Genomic DNA, 9,863 nt, shown 5'->3' on the forward strand with positions numbered 1-9,863 from the left:
GTACTTGCCCGGCCTTTGTGCCAGGCCAGGGAGGGAGCAGGTGCCTGCCTCCAGGACCCTCTGACCCGTACAAGTCCCTCACCAGAGGACCGCACCCTGGAAGTGAGCTCTGAGCCCCACTTCCTCAGATGGCGTCTGGGCGCCCATTGCCACACGCACGCGGTCCTCGGAGAGACCGTCTCCCGTGACACACCGTGGGCCCTCCTGCTGTCTCGGGGACGGTCTTCCTCCAGGAAAGCATCAGGCTGTCCTCTCAGGCCCGTCTTTCCTGACCTTCCTGCGGCCCCTCCCCGGGAACTGTGTTCTGACTGCGAGTCCTGAGGAGCCGGGCGCGGGCCGGTGGCCGCTCACTCGTGTTGTTTCCGGCCGCAGGGACAGAACGGCGAGCCTGGCGGGAAAGGAGAGAGAGGCCTTCCTGGCGAGAGAGGCGAGGGCGGGCCCCCCGGGGCCGCAGGACCCCCCGGGGGAGCTGGACCTCCGGTAAGTCTTCTCTCCCCTTCTCCGAAGCTTCTGGCGGGACTTACTCTGTCAGCCTGAGCGCGGGTCATGGTGACAGGAACAGTCTCCATAGCAACATAGTTCTGAGATGGAAGCTTGGCCCAACAGTCTAAATGTCATCTCAATAACGCTTCCTGGAGTTTTGCTTTGTTGTTTGCGGGGAGAGGTTCTTATTCCCATTGTAGGGTTTTCCCTAGTTTTATTGAAATGTCATCGCCACAGAACGCTGTATGAGTCTCAGGTGCATGACAGCATGGTTGGACTTGTGTGTAAATTGCAAAGTGATGACCACAACACAGAGTTCCTGGGTGGCAGGGGCTTAAGGCTTTGCCAAGCATGTGACGTGGTGCCCTTCTTGCACATCATTCTCACCTCCGTTCCACACAGGGCCCCTCCGGTCCCCAAGGTGTCAAAGGTGATCGTGGCAGCCCTGGCGGTCCGGTGAGTGCCCCTCTGAACTGTCATTGCAAAGCGCCCCTTAGCGCCAGTCTGTCTATAAACTGCTTTGAAAGCACTAGGTCCCCAACTGGAGTATAAAGACCATGGTCACTTACTCACATATGAGTCACATGTAAATTCCAAGAGGAAACCAAACCATAGTGATCAGAGAAGAAGGCGGACCCCCACCCCCATGCTTGGACTTTATCCGTGTGTGTAGTGCCTAACTGTTCGTTCTGCCTCCCTTTTAAACGCGCTGTCCTCCCGCAGGGCGCTGCTGGCTTCCCCGGCGGCCGCGGACCCCCCGGCCCTCCTGGCAACAACGTAAGTGCTTCCCAACGGCTTTCCTCACCGACCCACGGGGAACTCACAGACGATGAGAAACCCCCTCGCTCATGGCTTTGTACCAAGTCCTATAGAAAGTGATCGGAATGCGGGTGGAAGAGGGAAGAATCTTTAACATTTTCATTGTCAAATACTCAAATGTTGGACCTGTTTGTAGGGTAACCCAGGCCCCCCAGGCGTCAGTGGTGCTCCAGGCAAGGATGGCCCCCCAGGCCCCCCCGGGAGCAATGGCAGCCCAGGCAGCCCCGGCATTTCGGGACCTAAAGGCGACGCTGGCCCGCCCGGCGAGAAGGGATCCCCCGGGTCCCAGGGCCCCCCGGTGAGTAGCGTTGCTCTGTCATCACTAACTCCGTAAGGAAACGTGCTCACATGAGGGAGACTGAGGTTTCTCTGTCTGCCCCACAGGGCGCCCCAGGCCCACTCGGACTGGCAGGGATCACCGGCGCGCGGGGGCTGGCGGGGCCCCAGGGCATGCCCGGGCCCAGGGGTAGTCCTGGCCCGCAAGGCATTAAGGTGAGTGTCGTCTTCGCATCGCTCGCCCCTGGTGTTTCTGGAAGCCTTGGGGGTCGCTTAACCACAGCATGGACAGAACGAGCAGGCTTTCCTGTAACAGAGGAAAATTCCTGATCTGTTCACATTTGGGGGAGCATGCATGTTGTTAAAGGCTCCAGAGTACAAAGCCATGCACACCATAGGCCAGCTTGGAGCCGCGCACACAGAATGGAGGTCACAGCATAAGATGTTCTTCCTACCACCTCAATTGCCTCTGTTGGAAAATTCGTGAGCACCCTTCAGTTTATTGACTGTGAGTCTGAAGGGAGAAATGGCGTCAGCGTCTGGACCTGCGAAAGCCTTTACCTGACAGCAATTAGTCATCGTTTTGCACTCCTGACGCTTTCACTAATATTGCTTGGATGGCTTAGTGGTTAGCATCTTAAATATTCATTTAGCAAATGGGGCAATCCAGTTCGGTTTTATGAAGGCGCATATTTCGATACTTCAAGCACCTCTTTAAACTCAAAGGTCATATGATATTGTAAAACATTATGAGTTAGATGTGTACGAACACAGGTAGTAGGTGTATATTCTGTAGGTGGAGCCAGATGTTCAATGTCACTTCGGTGTCATGGTCACCATCAGCCCATAGCTTCGCGATGGCGCATCCTTATATTTTTCTCACAATGGCCACGTCTGTGTCTGCATCTCCTGTTAGGGTGGCTTCTGAGTCTCACGACCTGTGTCCTGTGTATTACTCAGCCCTTCGGGGTCCAGAGTCCCTGGAGAAGTTAGAAAACGCAAGAAGTTTGCTTCTCCAAAGCGTTTCCCTGTGGAGACCCTGTTAGGAACCAATTCAACAGAAGTGGATTTAAACTTCTAACAACATGATATTCCTTTAGTCCTTAAGTTTAAAACATGTCTTGTTTCTCTCAGGGTGAAGCGGGGAAGCCTGGACCGAGTGGTCACAACGGAGAACGCGGGCCGCCTGGGCCCCAGGGCCTGCCCGGCCTGGCGGGGACGGCGGGCGGGAAGCCAGCCAGGGGGTCCTGGGTAACCTACCGAAGCCAGAGTCCCAGGGACCTTCAGGGCTAAGAGTGTCAATATGGCCGCCTTTCCGTTACAACTCAGAATAGCCTCGAAGGTCCATGTCCATTGACATGACTCAATGAGTGACCGTTCATGGGGAAGAATATGACCTCAGGGAAATAAAGAAACGCATTGGGGTGGGGATCCCCTAAGCTGCAACGTTCCTTCTGGGTGGGCCTGTCCTCCATGTTTTCCGTGATTAGTTTTTCCTTTAATTGCAGATTCCCATGATCAGCTTAAAGTACTGTTTGTCCCGCTTTTATGTGTCATCTCTCCCTGAAGGGTTCCTGTTGGACACTTTCTCCCTGATCACGTCTCCCTGTCTCACCCCTGGAAATTTCACGCACAGACACACGGCCCTCCGGCACAGCAGCTTGGCAGGGCCACGCCCACTGCAACAGCCACTACGTTTTACTCCCAGGAGCCAACTCCCATCCTCTCTAGGAGGACAGTGTTCCCCGAGAGACGTGGCGTCGGTGGCGTTGGAGTGGTTCCAAAGAGGTGGATTTCACTCTCTGTTCCTTTTGTCTCTTTCCGCAGGGAAACCCTGGATCCGATGGGCTCCCGGGCCGTGATGGAACTCCTGGGACCAAGGTATAGCAAGCGCACGGACAGCAGGCGCGTGCAATTAGAGCTGGCTGCTGGCCACACTGATCCTGAATCTGGAATTTCCCCACAGGGAGATCGTGGTGAAAACGGCTCTCCAGGCGCCCCCGGCTCCCCGGGACACCCCGGCCCGCCCGGTCCCGTGGGTCCAGCAGGAAAGAGAGGTGACAGAGGAGAACCTGTGAGTCCTACTACACACCCTCTCTCTTTACTTGTCTGTTTTCCTCCAGAGAGAGGCTGGTAGGCAGCAGACAGAATGTCACACCTGCCAACCAAAAAGATCCACCATCACTCGCTGTGCAGTTTTTACGCCCGTCATTCCGTAGGCAACAGCGGTCATAAGGCTACAGGAGCAGTCTCTGGTGGCAGTCAGTGACGAGTTCATTACTAAAATTCAAAATGGTACTAACCAGACCAAGTGTGCACTTACCAGGTGAACGTAAGGCTGGGTCAATAGGACGTTCTCAGCTTGTCTGTTTAGACCCCCTGGTAAAGGTACAAACAGGGGAAGGACATTGAAGGAGGACATGATACTAACTTTCAATAGCAGTCAGCACAGTTATTCCTTCAGAATGCAATTAACTTTGAAATCAAACTAAACTGTATCACTGAGTGACTAATTCCGTGTGTTGCTGTGTTTCCTTTCATTTCAGGGCCCTTCTGGCCCTACTGGTGCCCCAGGCCCTGCTGGTGTCCGTGGTCCTGCTGTAAGTCGTGTTCTTTTCCTAACTTCCTCTATCGAGGGAAAGTTCTCTCTTCTGCCATGTTCGGGGGACAGGGGGTGACAAAACACAGAACTATGGGACAGAGGTTCAACTTCCCCTCAATGATGCAGAAAGCAATCCCAGACCCTAAAGTTCCTCCGGGCCAAGGATATACACATCAATTACTGGGATCTCATGCAATTATCAGTCCCAAATCCCATCAGTGTGTGGATGGGATGTCTAAGAGAATGCCAGAATGTAAGAGAATTTAATTGGTGTAAATTCTAGTGTGTTTTCCCAGCAAGTATGTGTGGATAGAGCCTTGACTGGACATGTGTTTTTGTAAAGGGTCCCCAAGGCCCCCGTGGCGACAAAGGTGAAACAGGTGAACGTGGTTCTAACGGCATCAAAGGACATCGAGGATTCCCCGGCAACCCCGGCGCCCCCGGCTCTCCAGTAAGTGCGTCGTTTTGTGAGAAAAGCCCCTTCAATGCGCTTTAACTGATGGGCTAGGCAAGTGTTATGCACTGAGAGCAGAAAACGTTCATTTCTGAACGTATATGCCCGACGGGTTGGGAAATGGATTCAAGGACGCATTGGAACTCGTAGCTGGCAGGAGACCACGGGGAGGCTGAGGAAAGGAGATCATGTTTGTCACGATCCCTGTCTTTCTCGATCGGATCTGGCATGTGTGGTCTCCTAACCTTTTTAAAGTCTTCACTCCTATCCGCCCTGCCTTTCCCCCCAGGGCCCTGCTGGTCACCAAGGGGCAGTCGGGAGCCCAGGACCCGCCGGCCCCAGAGTAAGTACTGCAGGGAGAACGGGGAGGTGCATGTCGTCGCCCTGTTGGCGCGGAAGGAAGGTCCTAGCACTGTGACATCATGACCCTGTTTTAGGGACCCGTTGGACCTAGTGGGCCCGCTGGCAAAGACGGGACCAGTGGACATCCAGGGCCCATCGGACCACCAGGGCCTCGAGGGAACAGAGGTGAAAGAGGATCCGAGGTAAGACATCCCTCAGAGACACACGCATTTGACTTGCTCTCACCTTCACAAGTTCAGAAACACTTTCCAATATTCTGAAACCAGAGTTCAACAATACGCAGTCACCCGACTTGATTGAGAAAATGCACAATGACTTGACGACACTGTCCACCACATTAAGACTCTATCACACTGCATCAAGGAGAAAACCCTTTTTTACAGTTTGATCCGTTACCAGGTGTAACCTAATGAAGACATAAGCCCGTCTGCCTGTGCTCTCTCACACTGGAGCCTCACAACCATGACGAACACTCGAGCTGCAAGTGCAGGGTGGGCAAGCGTGGGTTTGCGGCAGTTCCCAGGGGAAAAGACACACGGTTATGATTATGACAGTGGTTTTACTAACTCTGTTCCATGTGCTCACACTGTAAACATACCTTTGCCTCCCCCGTATGTCGTACATTCTAGTTCTCTGATAGCTTCCACGATTTCTGTTTTGCTACTGATACCTTCATTCCTAATACCTTTCCGTCCTATACCTTTGGGGTCAGTGGAATACAGACTATTCCCCCCACAAGGTATACATGTGGCAAATAAAAGGCAAGTAAGTGATCAGCCCACAGACACAAAGTTAATGACAAACCTGGGCTCAGGATTCTAATGCTGGCGTGACACAGGAGGTGACTGAGATGGGAGGGGGCTGACATGGGAGGTGACTGACATGGGAGGGGGCTGACACGGGAGGGGACTGACACAGGAGGGGACTGACACGGGAGGGGACTGACACGGGAGGGGACTGACATGGGAGGGGACTGACACAGGAGGGGACTGACACAGAAGATGACTGACACGGGAGGGGACTGACACGGGAGGGGACTGACACAGAAGAGGACTGACACGAGAGGGGACTGACACAGGAGGGGACTGACACGGAATGTGACTGACAGGGGAGGTAATTGACACGGGAGGTGACTGACATGGGAGGGGACTGACATGGGAGGGGACTGACATGGGAGGTGACTGACACAGGAAGTGATTGACACGGGAGACGCCCGGTCTGCATTAGCCTTGCTTACGTCACTCACCCAGAAGGAGCCCACCGAGTGAAACTCATGCTCCCGCACCACCGCCTCTCACACAGCAGAACAACACCTTTCCCGAGAGCGAATCAGAGTCACCATAAGTTTGCCATCACTGGGTCACATCGCCCTCTGCTGAAGTCATGATGGTGTCTCAAGGCGCCCATGGTCTTTAGTCCTTTTCTGGGCTTCACCTGTTTTCTCATGGAGACCAAACAAGCCAGCTCAGTGATGTACGTTCCTCCCTCCCCAGGGCTCCCCCGGCCACCCCGGCCAGCCAGGCCCCCCTGGACCCCCCGGCGCGCCCGGGCCCTGCTGTGGGGGGGGCGCAGTGGCCATCTCCGGCGGCGGAGGGGAGAAGGCAGGAGGGTTTGCCCCCTATTACGGAGATGAACCCCTGGATTTCAAGATCAACACCGAGGAGATTATGACTTCCCTCAAGTCAGTCAGCGGACAAGTGGAAAACCTCATCAGCCCTGACGGGTCTCGCAAAAACCCGGCCCGGAACTGCCGAGACCTGAAGTTCTGCCACCCGGAGCTCCCGAGCGGTAGGTGGGGCGCCTGGGCCGGCCACGGGGGAGCGGCTGAGCCAGGACGTGGGGACGGGGACCTGCCTCAGGCTGCTGGGAGAGCAGGAACGGGCTTCCAGACGTGGCTGAAGGGAACTCCTTGACACGGAGAAGAAAGCGTGAACTCAGAGTGTAACATGAATTACTTCAAAGGACCCCAGTAGGACCATTTAAAGACAGTTCTGCAGAAAGTGTCACACACGTCACAGTTTGGTATGTTTCTGCACATCATCACAGGCCGTTTGAGCCACAAAGCAATGGTTATCACTGTAATTTGCTGCAGACAAAGTTTGCAATCTAATTGTTGAAATAATGCAATTTAATTTTTGCAATAAGTCCAATTATTAATTCTTCTCGAAAGTTAATAATTTGACTTATTAATTTTTCAATAATTTGATTTATTTAAAAAATCCAAATGAAAAATTCCAGAATATGACATGGAATTTCCTATTGCAATAGTGTAAGGTTTTGCCTATATTGGCTTAATTCTTTCTGAAAGACACCACTACTTCAAGCTCTTCTCTACCTTGACATGGAACACCGCCTTGGTGTCACTTCAGGAAATGACTTGACATAGAGGACAGTCGACCATGGGGACTCTGGGTTTAGACTTACGGCATAGATCTGGATTAGACAAAGAGCGTACACCACGCTGTACGATACATGTAAGTACATACAATGCAAACACAGTAGCAGTCAACATTCCACATGTCTCACCAGGCAAACACTCATCACTCTGGCCCCGATCTCCGTGCTGGACTCTGTAACCAAGTCCCGTTGTCCTGTTTGCTGACTCTTAGGAGAATATTGGGTTGACCCCAACCAAGGCTGCAAGATGGACGCAATGAAGGTGTTCTGCAACATGGAGACGGGGGAGACCTGCATCCGTGCCAGCCCTCAGAGCGCGCCCCGCAAGCGCTGGTGGACGGACGCCGGCGCCGAGAAGAAGCACGTCTGGTTCGGGGAAACGATGGATGGGGGCTTCCAGGTGAGAGGGGCCCCGGGCTCATCTGACACTAAGTCACCCTCACCTGCCGGCCGGCCTGGGTCCTGCCATTTGTTCACCACAAAGCACGGTTAGTTAGTCAACAGAAGAGCCCACTGACTATATATTCCGGAGGCCACTTCTAACCCTGTGTGACCTCTCTCTGAAGAGCTACGCCAGAATGAAGAACGCCGCCACCTTTTAACTCCCCAGACAGTCCCTACTCTAACATTTTATGTTGCACATGTAGTAAACACGTGTTCACACGGTGACAGATGGTTACAGCCTTATCTCGGTGATCACACTGCAAGGCATGTACATGTAGAGTCCCTGTGTTGTACATCTGGAATCATGTCATACAGTACGTCAACTATGCTTTAAGCAAAGTTCACATGTGAAATATTCTTAACAAAATATATGAACAACCTACCTTACAATAACCAAACTACAAGCGTGAGTCCCTCGATGGCACCTGAAACGTTTGACCTGTTGGCTGTGCTCCCCCCGCAGTTCAGCTACGGCAACCCTGAGCTCCCCGAAGACGTCCTGGACGTGCAGCTCGCCTTCCTGCGCCTGCTCTCCAGCCGGGCCTCCCAGAACATCACCTACCACTGCAAGAACAGCATCGCCTACATGGACCACGCCAGCGGCAACGTGAAGAAAGCCCTGAGGCTGATGGGCTCCAACGAAGGCGAATTCAAGGCGGAGGGGAACAGCAAGTTCACATACACGGTCCTGGAGGATGGCTGCACGGTGAGCCACAGCCCTCCCATCCGCCCCGACACCCTGAGCGCAGCATCTCTAGCTGAATCTCACTCACTATTTAGAAACGACATCAGAACAATGAGGGCGAACACATGGAGGAAGGCGTTTGGTGTTAGTTATATAGAACCTACTGAGCTGCTGCAGGAAATGCTCGCTACCACAAAAAACAAATACGTTTTTCTCGACCGCTAGGTAAAAAGCAGTTGCAATGAAAGCAACTGACACTTAAATCCATAATATAAATGTTATCAGGTCATCTGGTTACTACGCACTCTGCCTAATACAGAAAAAGTTTGCTGTGTCACAATGTGCCCGTGACACCAGCAACAGCCTCGTATGTCTCGTGGTTGCCATGTCTCTTGGCTGCATTGTTTCTCTGTGCTTGATGTAATCTCATGTTGTTTTGTACAGTCACACACTGTACAGGCTTGCAGCCTGGGAGCCACAGGCTAGACCATCCAGCCTCGGTGTGTAGGAGGAGCAGGCTGGACCACCGAGGTCTGTGCAAATGCGCTCTGAGGTTCACATAATGAAATTGCCTGAAGACACACTTCTGAGCAGGGCCCCTTCGGGAAGCAGCGTCTGACCGGAACTGTGATGTCGTGGTCACTGACCTGTTCTTGCTCTTTTACAGAAACACACTGGCGAGTGGGGCAAAACGGTCTTCGAATATCGAACACGCAAGGCGGTGAGACTCCCTATTGTGGACTTCGCGCCCTATGATGTTGGTGGCCCCGATCAAGAATTCGGTGTGGACATTGGCCCTGTTTGCTTTTTGTAAGACAAACTCTGTCTAAAATCCCAGCCAAAAACCTCACACTCCATATGTGTTCCTCTTGTTCTAATCTTGTCAACCAGTACAAGCGGCCAACTAAATTCCAGTTATTTATTTCCAAAATTTTTGGAAAAAGTATAATTTGACAAAGAAGGATAGTTTTTGTGTTTTTTTTTTTTTTTTTTGCTGTTTCACCAAATACAGTTCAAATGCCTTTTGTTCTATTTTTTTAAAAATTTCAATTTCAAAATGTCTCAATGGTGCTATAATAAATAAACTTCAACACTCATACAATCACACTGAGTTACTTCTTTGAATCCAACCCATGTGCAGAGCAATGACTATGCTTATCATTCAAGAACAACCATTCTTTCTGAAATACTCAGACATACAATTTGAAAAGACCTCCCTGTTTTAACTACCTCAGCCTGGTCAGAAACACGGATGAAGTCTCTAAGTCCCAGAAGATGAAAAAAAAAAATGTATAAGTTGGTAAAATTTATGAATTGCATTGATTTATTTTCTAAAATAT

The 9,863-nt window shown here is 52.1% G+C and overlaps 1 protein-coding gene across 1 annotated transcript in view; it reads left to right on the forward strand.

Moving 5' to 3' along the window:
* COL3A1 (collagen type III alpha 1) overlaps positions 1-9,625 on the forward strand; it is a 38,382-nt gene extending 28,757 nt beyond the window's left edge. Inside the window, exons 37-52 of the mRNA XM_006767099.2 lie at positions 373-480; positions 886-939; positions 1,207-1,260; positions 1,439-1,600; positions 1,687-1,794; positions 2,713-2,814; positions 3,406-3,459; positions 3,545-3,652; positions 4,125-4,178; positions 4,524-4,631; positions 4,924-4,977; positions 5,072-5,179; positions 6,491-6,785; positions 7,607-7,794; positions 8,302-8,544; positions 9,191-9,625. Coding sequence (XP_006767162.1) covers positions 373-480; positions 886-939; positions 1,207-1,260; positions 1,439-1,600; positions 1,687-1,794; positions 2,713-2,814; positions 3,406-3,459; positions 3,545-3,652; positions 4,125-4,178; positions 4,524-4,631; positions 4,924-4,977; positions 5,072-5,179; positions 6,491-6,785; positions 7,607-7,794; positions 8,302-8,544; positions 9,191-9,337 — 1,947 coding nt within the window. The 3' untranslated portion in view covers positions 9,338-9,625. The remainder of the gene's footprint in view (positions 1-372; positions 481-885; positions 940-1,206; positions 1,261-1,438; positions 1,601-1,686; positions 1,795-2,712; positions 2,815-3,405; positions 3,460-3,544; positions 3,653-4,124; positions 4,179-4,523; positions 4,632-4,923; positions 4,978-5,071; positions 5,180-6,490; positions 6,786-7,606; positions 7,795-8,301; positions 8,545-9,190) is intronic.
* The last annotated feature ends 238 nt before the right edge of the window (positions 9,626-9,863 follow it).

The sequence above is a fragment of the Myotis davidii genome, unplaced genomic scaffold (genome assembly GCF_000327345.1).
Source record: "Myotis davidii unplaced genomic scaffold, ASM32734v1 scaffold221, whole genome shotgun sequence".
NCBI lineage: Eukaryota > Metazoa > Chordata > Mammalia > Chiroptera > Vespertilionidae > Myotis > Myotis davidii.